Raw genomic sequence first — 16,283 nt, 5'->3', positions numbered from 1 at the left:
TATTAAAATATTTTCTTTTACAGTTTTTCATTTTGCATAATTAATTACATTTTTGTTTACAAAAAGCAAGAACATCCATGAATGGTTCATGAACATTCCTAAATAACTTTTACAAATTATTCATGAATAGTTCATGAAAATGCATTGAACCTATTAATATCATTCATGAACTTTTTTTGAAAGTTCAAGAATATAATTCATGAAGTTTTCTTGAAAGTTCAAGAATTATTCTTGATCATTTTGCATGCAATTAAAAAATCCAAGTTTGTTCAAGAACAACAAATAATTCTTGAATATTCTTGAACTTGGTTTTTATGAATAAAATCCATGAAATCATGAGTGTTCAATTTTAACTTCATGGGATCTTCATGAACAATTCATGAGCTGATTCAAGAATATAATTCATGAACTTTTCTTAAAAGTTCAAGAATTATTCTTGATCATTTCGCAGGGGCGCTTATCAAAAATGTTTGATTAATACCAAGGAACTGATTTCAAATAATTCATTTCCAGTATATAAGTCGAGCCCCCTCATGGTATCCATAACCCAGGGGCCTTGAAATTCACAATCCTGGAAGAAGAGCTTTTGCACATCATAACTATATAGTTTATTTGCTTATTAAACAGGAGCAGAGAAGAAGATTTTCAAAGAATTAATGCATTTTCACTAAATGATCAATTGAGCACCATCCTATGATCCTAACAGCAGAACCCCTGACCCTGGGGCCCTAAAATTTACAATTTTGGAAGAGGACTCATGCTGATAACAATCATGCCAACAATTTGACTGCTTGATGTCCAGGAGTAAAGAAGAAGATTTTTAGAGATTGCACTAATTTTAGTAATTTTGGCTCCACCCCCTCCCCCCTTCCAGGGGAAAGGGACCATGAAATTCACAATTTTTGTTCCCCTTCACCCCATGATGCTATATGCCAAAATTGGTTGAAATTGGTTCAGCGGTTTCAGAGTAGAAGCTGAAAATGTTCAAATGTTAACGAACGACGAAAACGGATAGCAATAGGTCACCTAAGTTTACTCAGGTGACCTAAAAAGACACAGCGACAGTTACGTTAATTAATCAGACTTACAGAATAAAGAATGTTAATAAGAGGCATTTTAATCGATGGTTTCAGCAATTTTGGGCGGTTGATTGGTCACTGGATGATTAGCAGAGGACATGAATACCGAAAGATAGGAGATCGGTCGGAAACGTTCAATGGTGTCTGATGTTGTCAAAAAAGACAGACGTATAGAGTGACATGTGAATATTTAAGTTTGTCTTATGCTACTGATAAAAAAAATTGACAGAGGGCTTAATTATGAAAAGAGTGAGTGTATAATGGTGCCAAAAATTCTTAAAGAAAGTGGAATTGGTGAGAATGTTTGCGAATCACAAATATTTTCAATGAAAAAAGACACCGTGTAAAGGGGCACATGCGGGGTTTCGGTTAAGTAACATATGGGGTTTCAACTCCGAAGCGGTGATTTTCTGCATTTGGAAAATATATTTGTAAAATTTCTCTGCTAATGAATTATTTGGAGCCAAATGACATGCGCACGGGTTGTAAGAATGTATTACCTACCAATTTAGTGCAATAGGCTTTTTGAAAGCCTTACGGTTTATGCTAACACTTCTGGACAGTTCAGTCGACTGGAAAAAGTTGTGGTGTCGCTGATATTCTTTGCTCTTTTATTTTCAAAAACGGACGTTTAAAGCTCATTTTAAGGATGATAGATAAAGATTGATACAAAAACAAACCATGCAAACTTTCTTCTCCTTAAACAATCTCGATTTCTGTAAGAAAAATGAACTTTTGTGACGAAATTCTGCTGTGCCTAACGGGGTTTCAAGGTTTGTTAACATAGGGGTTTCAACTCAAAGGCTTTTTCTATGTTTAAATCTTTGTTTTCTTTCAAGAATATGGATTTCGTCCATTCACCACGAAGAAAAAGTGAATGGTCATTTGTTGGGCAAAAGGTTTATTTGTCAACTAGATGAACAGATATGAATGCTCACTCAATAGGCAGGTTGCGTCTCCTACACAGAAAGTAGATTTCCCTGTAGTAAATGTGGGATTTGGAGGGGGGTGTCACTTCTTCCAAGCATAACTTTTATTTCTATTGAAATCTTTCATTGAAAGACCTACCTTTTTGGGATTTCAACTCCAACGTCTTTTTCTATGTTTGAATCTTTGATTATGGATTCCTGGTTCATTCATCAAGAAGAAAAAGTGAATGGCTACATGGAAGGCAAAAGATTTGTTTTTCACCTGCGTGCAAAGAGGTACGCATTTCTTTTCTTTTCTTTTTTTTTTTTGATATTGTCGGTCGTATAATAGTGCCAGGTCATGCCAAAAATTTAAAGCAATATGATCTGCATTTTATAAAATTTTATTTAACTGTTAAAATGTGTTATTATGATGATTACAAGTGACACATGTTATAAGACGTTCGACATCCAAAATTAAGAATCCAATTCTTTTATTAGAATTCTCTTATTTTCTATATCTTTATAACTGAAATTTTATTATCATTTCTACTGAATTTAGCGCCTTTCAGACCTGTTGTGCTTCAAAGATGTACATGTAAGAGCCGTATGTATCGTTGAATGTTAAATGCGAGAGGGGGGAGGGGGGTTGACGTACAAATATTATATTTTTTACGATAAATTAACAGGTCCATTGATTTTAATTAAATTGAGACATAACAATGCACATTTAAGTGTTTCAAGAGTATTGAAAATGCATAGAATTCCTACTATGTATCCAATCCGCAGTGAGAAGGCTTGGTGTGTTTTTTAGCATTTTGAATGATGATAGAATTGTAATATCAAATTTAGGATACCTTTCAAAATTCTGACGTTAATGTGTAACTGTTTAGTGGTCCAGTCACTAGACTTTTGTCAAAATCAAATTCAAATTAAAAAGTGCGTTTTTCCCAAAAGCTGTTATACAGTCCCATTGATGGTAAGAAAAAAGTTCAGCGACATGAATTTTAGTACCATCGCACCTAAATTTTAATATGGAACGAACTACCTTTGCATATTATACAATAAAAACATTAATAGTTTCAAAAACAAATTTTAAAAATCCATTCTTAAAGGCCCTTTCACAATTGGCGCACGAGCACTTTACAACACTTTGCGATCGGAAAATTTTAGCTTCGCACGAGCTCTCGCATACGTTGCACGATGTCTCGCATTCATTGCATGTGTTTTAGTGGTCGCATCAAGTCTCTTCAAAATAGTCAACATGCACACTATTCAGACGCGACCAAATGCGATCCAAATTATCGCAATTCAACGCACGAAAGTTAGTGCGAATGTCTTACAACGTTTTATGTACTCGTAAGAGTGATGTACGATTTTTAAAGATCGTAAGATAAATCGCAGCTGTCTTTGCGTGTGTTTTGCGACCATGAGACTGTTGCTCAACATGTCTCATGTAATCTTGCAACGTTTTACTATCATTGCTTGATTTATTACATTCAATTGCCAATCTTTGCAACATGTATTTATGCCATGTACAATTATAAGTATCTTTTACTATGTCAACTGAAGAGCGTCGGAAACGGTTGGTATATATACCCGGCCCTCTGACTCGCACGAACATTCGTACTATGGAATGCATGAGCGCACGAGCACCGCACGTCCAATCGTATTGTCTCACGTTCAATCGTCCGATTACTTGATCAGTCGTGCAATCCTATCGCATTATCTTACAACACTCGCTTTCATTCTACAACAGTCGCATATAGACGCAAGATATATCGCAAGATTTAATGCACAACAGTCGCTTTAAATCGTGTGCATTTTGTACGAACATTTTTTCATATGCAATTATTTTGGCAACAGTTTACGATCCTAGACAAAATCATTCAGTCGCACGAATATTTTGTCGCTTCTGCTCGTGCGCCAATTGTGAAAGGGCCTTAAGGAACTTATTTTAACCGTTGCTCTCCATATTTATATATTTAATGTCAATATTTTTTTTACAGTTCCTGTACAACGCCATTGTATACGCGTATGAATTAAATGGCGTTCAATCAAATAAATTTGTTTCACATAAGAGGCACATTACGTCTCATAAACATGGAACTGGGTTTCCCTTTAGAAAATCTGGGTAGGAGATTGTAATGTTAAATCTGTTAAAGACGCTCGAGAGGAATATTAACAGGGACAACGTATTCTTGTTTAAAAAAAGGAGGTTGAGAAAAATATACTTACCGAAAATCTCTGCAACAAACAAAAAGAAAAACAAGTGTTCAAACTCGAAAAGTTTTTTATTTGAAGGAGGCGTGAGGAGGGGGGGGGGGCAATTTTTTTCAGTGCCAAATTTTATTCATGGACTACCACATTACCCTTATTTGAAGATACTGCAACAAAATGTGGGTATTTCAATGAAGATTTTCAATAGAAAAAGATATGCTTTGAAGAAGTGCCCCCCATGCTACGTGCAAATTCCTTCCCACATTTAATTTACGACAGGGAAATTATTTTTGTTTAGGAGACGCAACTTGCCTATTGAGTGAGCATTCATATCTGTTCATCTAGTTGACGAGTAAACATTTTGCCCAACAAATGACCATTCACTTTTTCTTCGTGGTGAATGGACGAAATCCGGCCATATTCTTGAAAGAAAACAAAGATTTAAACATAGAAAAAGCCTTTGAGTTGAAACCCCCTATGTTAACAAACCTTGAAACCCCGTTAGGCACAGCAGAATTTCGTCACAAAAGTTTATATTTCTTACAGAAATCGAGATTGTTTAAGTTGAAGAAAGTATGCATGGTTTGTTTTTGTATCAATCTTTATCTTTCATCCTTAAAATGAGCTTTAAACGTCCGTTTTTGAAAATAAAAGAGCAAAGAATATCAGCAACACCACAACTTTTTCCAGTCGACTGAACTGTCCAGAAGTGTTAGCATAAACCAACCGTAAGGCTTTCAAAAAGCCTATTGCACTAAATTGGTAGGTGATACATTCTTACAACCCGTGCGCATGTCATTTGGCTCCAAATAATTCATAAGCAGAGAAATTTTACAAATATATTTTCCAAATGCAGAAAATCACCGCTTCGGAGTTGAAACCCCATATGTTACTTAACCGAAACCCCGCATGTGCCCCTTTACACGGTGAAAGGGGAAACACTTAAAAGTATGACGGTGCGTATACGTCATATTACGTTATATTTAGGTGCGGCGACTACCATAAATGCACATCGTTTAAAATCCGATATTTTGCAAAGTATACATCATATTCCTTTGAATTTTTCAAGGTCTGATTTCAAATAAATAAAGCTTCCATCATGTATAATTTTGTTGCTTAACTTCGATTAATAGCAATTTTTCAAGGTTGTGACATTACCTTTGGATCAACCCTCGTATGTTGATCGTTAATCCTCAGTGTTACAGGAATAATACATAAAATTAATTCTCTGTATCTAATCAGATAGCTACTCCAGCATGCTACACATTTATGGCGAAATGCTTTTGATTTGCTGTTGCTAAAATCCCAAGGGGAAAGAAAATTTTTATTAAACAAGAGGCTCATGGGCCACATCCCTCACCTGAGTAGCTTTGACCATGCTGTTCTTTAAATTACAAGATTTCCCCCTTGAAATAAGTGACCCCATCCTACCCCAAGAGTCAATGACAGTCTTAATTTGAAAAATTTTAAATCTACAACACCCAATGATGCTTTCACATATGTTTCAGCTTTCCTGACCCAGTGGTTCTTTAGAAGATTTTAAAAGTTTTTTCCTACATACATGGATATTTCAATGTAAAACTTGGATTTCAAATTATGGCCCCGTCCAACCCACGGGGGTCATCGAAAGCAAGTCTGGTAGTGGCCATCCCTAGATGCTTCATCCATGCAAGTTTTATCCAGGCATAAAGTTTCTTGGGAATAGACCTGCTCAAAAAACTTGAATTTGGTCACTCATCACAAAATGTAGGTCAGATCCAGCATCGTTTGGTGGTGTCCATCCCTAGATGCATCATCTATGCAAGTTTAGTCCAGGTAGGGCTTATAATTACTTGGAAAGGCCATAATAAATAAATTGCTAGATCCTCATCCAATTTTTTTTCAAAAATCGAGGCAGGCGGGCGGCTTTTATTTTATACTTTTTATTTTTTCAATTTTGCAGATTTTTTATTGACCTGGTCAGTCGGTGTAATTTTATCTACAATACTCGAATAAAAGTCATAGTAAAGGTTCAATTACCTCTTACTTCACATCATCACCAATCTTTTTCAAACAATGACCTTTGTTTAAAATATATACGCATGTATTACCATCTTTTCAGCTGTCAAAATCATGTCGTCTTTTGCAGGATTTAAAACGATAGTAGAATGATAGATGAAAACCGATCCCGATCAGAATTAAGACGAAGAAAAACAGAGACTAGAACTGTCCAATAGGGACAAATACCCCCGCTGGGTTTTTCAGAGTAGGTGCCAATTCAGAAATATTTTATGGACCTAGTAAGAGGTTTTCACTACTGTCTAATAAAGTGCCCCGCCACAGCATGATATGCGTCAAATATTGTTCAATAATCATTAATTGGTTAGGGTGCAAGAAAATCAAGAAACCTTGATTAACAGATTGACACAGATTTCAATGATCTAATTTCCATTTCTTATCATGTTTAAAATATTGTACATACATCTCTAAGAGACTTACAGTGTAGAAATTAATTAAAACCAATAATACATCATATAATTCTAAACTGGCTGTGTTAGAGCTAAACAAATAGCCATCTGCAGCTTTAAATTGTTTATTGCATATTTTATGAACTAATGGAAATGCTACAGTCTAATAAAAAAAATCAAAAATTAATTATTCTTTAAACTATAAAATTCAAGTGAGACATGACTGCAATTTGTTGCAAATATATAACAAGAGGCCCATGGGCCACATCGCTCACCTGAGAAGCTTTGACCATTCCGTTCTTTACCAGATTTCCCTTTAAAATACATACAGTAAAACTCGTTTAGTACGAACACGGATATAGCAAAGTTTTTCTGGTCCCCCTGCAAAATTCTTAACAATTCCTTGTAAAATTTTACGGTTATAAAAAACTCTGATATAACGAATTTTGAGTCGCATAGAAGTGAAACATAATGAAATTTACATCTTTTATAATGAACTTTCGGGGGCCATGATTTTAACAATTAAATATCTACACTACCCAAGGATGCTTCCACATAAGTTTCAGCTTTCCTGGCCCAGTGGTTCTTGGGAAGAAGATTTTTTAATGACCCCACCCTATTTTCGTCTGTTCTTGATTATCTCCCCTTGTAAGGGGACTTTGCCCTTCATTTTAAGAATTTAAATTTCTCTTCACCCAAGGATGCTTTGTACTAAGTTTGGTTAAAATTGGTCCATTGGTTCTTGAGAAGAAGTCAAAAATGTAAAAAGTTTACAGATGGACGGATGGAAGACGGACAGAATGTGATCAGAAAAGCTCACTTGAGCCTTCGGCTCAGGTGAGTTAAAAGGCAATACCAAGTTAAAAACAAATATCAAATGACCAAACAAAAATTCTTGTTTATTCCTGGACATCAAGCAGTCAAACTGTTGGTATGATTGTAATCAGCATTGAGCCCTCTACCACAATTATGAAATTCATGGCACCAGGGTCAGGGGTTCTAGTGTTAGAGACGATCCTTTGAATTATGTTGTATGATTTGACCTCTATTTGACCATGTCGTAGACTTATGTTTACCCTATGCCCTCTATTTGACCTTGTAGATTCCCCTGAGAGAGACGGCCCTAGAGATGATCCTTTGATCTATTTATGTATGATTTGACCTTTATTTGACCTTGTAGATTCCCCTGAGAGAGACTGCCCTAGAGATGATCCTTCCATCTATTTATGTATAATTTGACCTTTATTTGACCTTGTAGATTCCCCTGAGAGAGACGGCCCTAGAGATGATCCTTCGATCTATTCAGCGTCATCAGAAGAGCATCCTTATTGTGCCCCCCGGCTGTAGGACGCTGGTCAATCTCACCTGTAGCCTTCAGGAAAATCTTGACAACTTCCTCTCCTCAGGTAAGTCTAGAAAACAGGTCAATCTCAGAAACAGGTAACAGATCAATCTACCAAACTGGCCAGTCTCTTATACAGGTCAATAGGTCTATGTCTTAAACAGGTCAGTCTTCAAAACAGGTAAACAGGTCAATCTCCAAAACAGGTCAACTTCTACTGTTCTAGTACAGGTAAACAGGTCAATCTGTAATACAGGTAAACAGGTCAATTTCTAATACAGGTAAACAGGTCAATCTTTAAAACAGGTAAACAGGTCAATCTCCAAAACAGGTCAACTTCTAGTACAGGTAAACAGGTCAATCTCTAATACAGGTGGACAGGTCAATTTCTAATACAGGTAAAAGGTCAATCTTTAAAACAGGTAAACCAGGTCAATCTCCAAAACAGGTAAACAGGTCAATCTCCAAAACAGGTAAACTGGTCAATCTCTTAAACAGGTAAATCTTTAATACAGGTAAACAGGTCAATCTCTAATGCAGGTAAACAGGTCAATCTCCAATACAGGTAAACAGGTCAATCTCTAATGCAGGTAAACAGGTCAATTTTTAATACAGGTAAACAGGTCAATCTTTAAAACAGGTAAACTGGTCAATCTCTAATACAGGTAAACAGGTCAATCTCCAATACAGGTAAACAGTTCAATCTCTAATGCAGTTAAACAGGTCAATTTTTAATACAGGTAAACAGGTCAATCTTTAAAACAGGTAAACAGTTCAATCTTTAATACAGGTAAACGGGTCAATCTCTAATAAGGTTAACTGGTTAATTTCCAAAATAGGAAATCTCCAAAGGAAAGGATCTTTAAGAATCTTCATCTGAGGAGTGGTGTGGATCATGGGCAGAATTTTATTTACTGTGTAGGGACAATTACATAGAAAGCATATTGTTTTTACATTGTAAGCGATGAATCTTGAAGCTGTAGGGAGATACGATGTGTTACTGTGACACACCTATTATACGATATTTAATCTTTTCTTTTTTTGGTCAACAGACACGGAATTTTCACCGGAGGTCGGGGAAGCTGTAGAGAGATATGACGCGTTACTGAGACACATCTTCCAGCACGCTGTCCCGGTGATCCAGTCCGTATTACAAGAATACCCAAACATCTTAGACGTGAAGACCGAGGGCCGACGATTCCTGTACAACTACTCTAAAATGACACAGTTCACGTAGGCCTGATTAAAATTGTCAATAAGATATGTTCTAATTACAAACAGACAGTAATATAATGAATTAAAGAAATTTCTCTTTTATGAGGAAAGTTTAAGGAGAGGATATGGAACTTTTTCTAATTTTCACTTTTTTCTCTTTTTTATCTAAAGGCTATTTTAGGTCTATCTTTAAAAATATTTATCTAATATTAACTTATTTTATTATGCTATTTTTCTTAAAAGGCAAAAGAAAAAGTTACAAGCTCTATCTACGTCAACACAAGACAAGGAAAGTCAGGAGCTCACAGAGACATTAACTACCCCCAAAATGTTTGTATCTAACCACCAGGAAGAGGAGCCCTCGGGAATTCTCAAAAAGACGGAAGAGAAAGGTTACATGGCTGCCCTGGATCGCAAAGTCCACTTCGCCGACAAAGAACCACTGGACTCCATGACCAGCTCAGAGGACGAATCTGACCTTGACCTTCAGACTACAGAGGTCAAGGCCAGGTTAGAGGTACAGGAGACTGTTATTCTGAGTGAGGAGGCTGCTGAAGCTCTGAGATTAAAATCTGTGGCAAGTCAGGAGGGTGTCCAAATGAGACGGAAGGAATCGGAAAAGGATGAGACACGAGAGAGACGGTACACGTCGGAAATGAAAATTAACGTGAGTGGGAAGGGCCAGATCCAGGAGGTGGTCGCCAAGTGTGGTCAAACAGACATCACCATAGCAACTTACCCCACCCCTAGCAACCCAGTGTCCATATTTTGTCCTACAGTAAATTGTAGAGGTCATGTAGGCAACTCAGAGCCCATTTGTCAACCTGACCCGATGTTTGATGTGAATGATATTCCAGCAGAGGAAAATGGATCTGAACGAATTTTATCTAAAGACAATGAAGACACAAATACAAATAATGATGGGAGTTCCACTCTTAATGAATGTCAGACAAATAAGCTAAGAGAATATGACAGGAAAGAGGATAGTGCTGTGTTACGTCCATTTCGGCAACAAACATTAGACACAGGAATTGCTCATTCTACAAACTCTCTGGACAAAAGTAACACTCAATCTTCAAACTCACAGGAAATGAGTAATTCAAACTCGCAGGACAAGAGTAACGCTCAGTCTTCAAACTCACAAGACACAAGTAACACTCATTCTCTGATCTCACAGGATTCTACAGAGGAGGAAGATTATGTACCAATGGATTGGCCTCGCACTGACGGCCTCGGGACACAAGAGAATGGAGAGACTTGTGAAGAAGTCTGCTTGAGAGAGAAGTCAGGTCAGAAGTCGGGAGTGTTACGATACTCGTTGTCAGATGTGTCCTTATGTACCAAAGTCATCAGGCTACAGGTATCGGTGGAAAAAACAGATATTTTTAGCATTATTGTAACTACTGTAGATTTCTTATTTTTTGCAAGTACTTTTTATTGCAAATCATCAAATGGGCTCTTTAAGTTCAGATTGGGAGAATAAAAATTTGCAATTGGACGGTTGATCAATAGAATTTAAATGGATTTCAGCACTCTGAATATAAAAGCGAGTAATTTTATTTCGTGAGTGATGCTTATTGTGAAATTATGAGGAAATTAATTTGTTGAATATAATAAGAAATCTACAGTATTTGAATTTTGGTGTAATGTGAAACAAACTGTACATGTTTGCAGGAATCATATTTCTTATGATGCCTAAATGTTTTGGTTATCAGAATTACCTGAAAATAAGTGAACTTCATTATTTTTTTGGAAAAGACATTAAAAAAGTCAATTTTTTTTTTCAAATATCTGTTTTAAACACTTTTTTTTCAATTTTAAGGTGACTCACCACATCAGCTCTTTGGTGTTTGGAGGTAAAGATGCTCAGGCTCTCTCTGTCATTGACAAACCCCTGCACAGTCTTTTAGAGGTCAGTGGGGCACCACAAGGGTTACAGGCATATGTCAAATCTCAGTACAGTGACAGTAAAACCTTGATTGACCTTGATACAGCTTTCCTCATCAGCATTATAGATGCCATTAGATACAGGTTAGTCCAATAAATGAAAACATCAGATACAGTTTAGTCCAATAACTGATGCCATCAGATACAAGTATTTCCTAACTGATACCAACATATACAGGTTAGTCCAATAAATGAAAACATCAGATACAGGTTAGTCCAATAACTGATGCCATCAGATACAGGTTAGTCCAATAACTGATGCCATCAGATACAAGTATTTCTTACTGATACTAACATATACAGGTTAGTCCAAAAACTGATGCCATCACATAAATGTACAAGTATTTCCTAACTGATACCAACATATACAGGTTAGTCCAATAACTGGTGCCATCAGATACAGGTTAGTCCAATAACTGATGCCATCAGATACAGGTTAGTCCAATTACTGATGCCATCAGATACAAGTATTTCTTACTGATACCAACATATACAGGTTAGTCCAAAAATGATGCCAACATATACAGGTTAGTCCAATAACTGATGGCAAAAGAAATATGAGATGCATTTAACACAGTTCAGTCAAATAATTGACATTTTTAAATCAAAGGAGAAATTACTCTTATTATAAAGTAATACGATAAACACCCATGGTAAAAACACCATGGAACTGGAAGTCTTTGATGTGCAATGTATTTTTTTTTTAAAGTAACGGTGTCTTGTGCATTACTGTGTTTCCATGTTAACTGTATCTAATCTTTTTTTAGGTCTCTTTTTCATGACCTTGTTCATAAGAGTGTCCTTGAGGTCATGAACTGTATGTTTGGTAAATACAGCCTTGACGTCCTGAAGGTGGCATTGACCTGTTTGACCTCTGTGTTCCAGAACCAGCATATCCTGCCCCAGTTATCAGGTGTGTCTTACCATCCATCAATCTGTAGTCACAGCACAAGAGCACTTTACACAAACCAATCTGTAGTCACAGCACATGAACACTTTACATCCACCAATCTGTAGTCACAGCACAAGAGCAATCTGTAGTCACAGCACAAGAGCACTTTACACAAACCAATCTGTAGTCACAGCAAAAGAGAACTTTACATGCACCAATCTGTAGTCACAGCACAAGAGCACTTTACATGCACCAATCTACAGTCACAGCACAAGAGCAATCTGTAGTCACAGCACAAGAGCACTTTACACAAAAACCAATCTGTAGTCACAGCAAAAGAGAACTTTCCACCAATCTATAGTCACAACACAAGAGCAATCTGTAGTCACAGCACAAGAGCACTTTACACAAACCAATCTGTAGTCACAGCACAAGAACACTTTACATGCACCAATCTGTAGTCACAGCACAAGAACACTTTACATGCACCAATTTGTAGTCACAGCACAAGAACACTTTACATGCACCAATCTGTAGTCACAGCACAAGTAGTCACAGCACAAGAACACTTTACATGCACCAATCTGTAGTCACAGCACAAGAACACTTTACATGCACCAATTTGTAGTCACAGCACAAGAACACTCACATGCACCAATCTGTAGTCACAGCACAAGAGCAATCTGTAGTCACAGCACAAGAACACTTTACATGCACCAATCTGTAGTCACAGCACAAGACAGCACAAGAACACTTTACATGCACCAATCTGTAGTCACAGCACAAGAACACTTTACATGCACCAATCTGTAGTCACAGCACAAGAACACTCACATGCACCAATCTATAGTCACAGCACAAGACTGCACAAGAACACTTTACATGCACCAATCTGTAGTCACAGCACAAGAACACTTTACATGCACCAATCTGTAGTCACAGCACAAGAACACTTTACATGCACCAATTTGTAGTCACAGCACAAGAACACTTTACATCCACCAATCTGTAGTCTCAGCACAAGAACACTTTACATGCACCAATCTGTAGTCATAGCACAAGAGCACTTGACATGTATTCAGAACTTATAATTAATCTCTGTGTTTCTTTTTTCCAAATTTCTTTTTTTTTATGACAGAGTCCACATTTCTGAAGGAGGCGAAGGAGATTATATCAAAATTATGAGGTGTTTTACAGACAGACATACCAGCAATACAGGAACTTCACAGGGTTGTGAGTGACATCACCCCCATAGAATGAAATATCCCTCAACACCCTGACCGTCTGTAGAATAACACACCCATCTCTTCAGATGTTACATGACCCTCCATCCACCCATACAGAAAGGTGGTGGTGGTGGTGGGGGGGGGGTAAATGACATCACCCCCATTGAATGAAGAAGATCGTCCCAGCGAGGTGTCTGACACTAATCTGTTATCTTTTTTTTGGTGACTTCTACAAAACAGAATCTTTTGTAATTTAAATCACTTCAGGTCATGTATGAAAAGAATAACAATTAATTTATATGAAATAGTTTGTTAAGTTTAATAGAAATGTTATGTTGAATAATTACGTTTTACTAAATACATGGGGTGCCATAAATTATTTATATGCTAGGCAATAGTATTGTGTACTTATGAATTTAATTAAGGGAATAACTCACTTTAGTAAAAAAAAAACCTGCTACTTATGTACAAAAAAATGAACTGGTTTTGTCAAATCTGGATCCTAACTATTTATAATCACTCCATTTGTAGCATGCTTATTTAAGGTGAACAGTTATGAGGAACTCGGTGCTATATAGATTCTACCACTGGCTGCACGTCAGCTTTTGTTAACTTTGGAATCACTGTGTTAGAGATGGTTATACATAAATGAATGTAATATGATTGTATTGTCTCTAGATAATAACCGTTCCTTGTCTGTTGGTATTTACGCAATTGTTAATTTGATATTGAAAGTTTTTTTACCAAATAATTTGAATTTGGTCAAACCAAATTTTAATCTGGTTTTTTTTTTCCATCATATATGGATATACTTGCAATTAATTTCTATAAAAATATGCTGTGTATATTTAAAACAAGTTTTTTGAAAAAAAAATGGATATACATTACTATACAACATGCTGTATTAATATTGATCTTCAGTATGCTTTGATATGTCAGATTTGTTATGAAATCCATAAGGGATAATTCAAACTTGCTCATTGACAAACCATGTAATTTACAATAAATCCTAACCCCCCAACCTTACCTCAACCACAAATGAACTTATAGCATGATCTTACCTAGTAATTGAATATATAACAATCCACCCCCAAAGAACTTAGATCCATATCTACCCCCAAAGAATTTGCATCCATATCTACCATCAAAGAACATAGATCCATATCCACCCACAAAGAACTTAGATCCATATCCATCCACAAAGAACTTAGATCCATATCCATCAACAAAGAACTTAGATACATATCCACCAACAAAGAACTTAGATCCATATCCATCAACAAAGAACTTAGATACATATCCACCAACAAAGAACTTAGATACATATCCATCCACAACGAACTTAGATCCATATCCATCCACAAAGAACTTAGATCCATATCCACCCACAAAGAACTTAGATCCATATCCATCCACAAAGAACTTAGATCCATATCCAACCACAGAGAATTTGTGTCCATTCTATCAAACTGAACATATCAGAATCTACCTTATAATACAGAACTTGAATCACTATCAACCCTTCACAAAACACTAATAGGATCAGTATAAACCCTAAAAGAATATAGCTTAAGATCCACCCCACAAAGAACTTGGATCGCTATCATTCCATGCCGAACAGTTGATCTTGCTATAAAAAAAAATATGGATTATTATCAAACCTTATCTTAAACACTTTACCTTCATGTGATATATTGTTACGATTTTTAAAATCTATTTATTATCTAGTAATACGTATTAAGTTTGCTTTTGATTATAAGCTGTGTAAAATCAAGCAAAAAACCTCACATTCCTTAGATTACCAGTATGTGATTTTACATGAAGTTGTTTTATCATGCTAATTAGCCATGATTTATTTGTGTTGATGATTTTTTTTAAAAATATTTTTAGTGTAGAAATTTTTTAAATGTTATAACATTTTTTTATGTATTGAAAATTTATATAGGTAGTGCAAAAATTTTTCATATTTTAAGTTTATTTAATTTTTTTGGTTTTGTATATATACATAGAAATGATCGTGTGGGAGATATTGTTCATGTAAAACAGAGTGCAATATTACCTATAATTTTTATTGATAGCTTTATGAACTGCAAATTCAAAATGTATAAAAGGTTTATATGAAGTACATGTCATGATTGTATAAATTGTTCTTGATTGAAAGTTTATTTATGTTTTCATTGATATATGTATGATTATAAAAATATTTTAAATTTGCTTTACAACTTTAAATTTTTTCACATTAAAAATTTTATTTTTTTATAACAGGAAATCCAATTAATAAATAAAATTTAACATCAAAACTGATTGTGCTTGCTGTTTGCAATATAGCTCAGGTTGGTCCATTTTAGGAGAATTGGTAGATAAATCCAGCTGTACAAGGATTTGCCGGGGTCCTATAGTAGTCACTCTGTCTTATTATTCTTCCAACCACAAAGAGGTAGAGCCTTTTTGGGCCTTATTTGGCCCTGAGAATTTCTGAAAATTCAAAACCGCTCAGTTTAGGTTGCAAATGCAGTACTTATCACTTAGACTGTTGGTGACCACGTATCTATTAAGTGTGACGTAATTTCACATCTAGTTAATGCATTATGACGTCATAAAAAGCGTCATTTTCCTCGTATCCTGTAAATTCCTATGAAAATGACCTAAAGATGAAGCACTTTTTCAATATTTCATATAAAGCACAACCTCTGATCCAAAATATGCCAATACATAATGAAAGGCCTATTTCTGAACATCAAAAAACATACATTATTTATTTGATCGTGGGCTGTGCTCATATTTTAATTCTTTGCTGAAGGTAGTTAAATACGCATATTTTCTGCAAATTTCAATAACATTGCAATTTCTCAAAGCCTGTTTCAAATATTTGGATTCTCAAAACGAAATTTCATTATACAACATGAAAGCACCAAGTGTCTACTTCATTTTGATATATGAAAATGGAAAGAGGGTGATAGTTAATTAATTGATATAAGTACAGGGCCATTTTATGCATAAGATGGCT

General features: G+C 35.7%; 1 protein-coding gene across 1 annotated transcript; it reads left to right on the top strand.

The window, feature by feature from the left end:
• The first annotated feature begins 7,751 nt into the window (after positions 1 to 7,751).
• LOC134252186 (uncharacterized) lies at positions 7,752 to 14,702 on the top strand. Its single transcript, XM_062734622.1, has 6 exons — positions 7,752 to 8,060; positions 9,049 to 9,229; positions 9,455 to 10,571; positions 11,034 to 11,242; positions 11,926 to 12,071; positions 13,189 to 14,702. The coding sequence occupies exons 1-6, from the start codon at positions 7,940 to 7,942 to the stop codon at positions 13,233 to 13,235; spliced, it is 1,821 nt and encodes a 606-aa protein (XP_062590606.1). The 5' UTR covers positions 7,752 to 7,939; the 3' UTR covers positions 13,236 to 14,702.
• Positions 14,703 to 16,283: the final 1,581 nt, after the last annotated feature.

Source organism: Saccostrea cucullata, unplaced genomic scaffold (assembly GCF_032062105.1).
Source record: "Saccostrea cucullata isolate Sc308-1 unplaced genomic scaffold, CSIRO_AGI_Scuc_v1 ctg1617, whole genome shotgun sequence".
Taxonomy (NCBI): Eukaryota; Metazoa; Mollusca; class Bivalvia; order Ostreida; family Ostreidae; genus Saccostrea; species Saccostrea cuccullata.
This window is presented reverse-complemented; position numbering and strand designations above follow the sequence as displayed.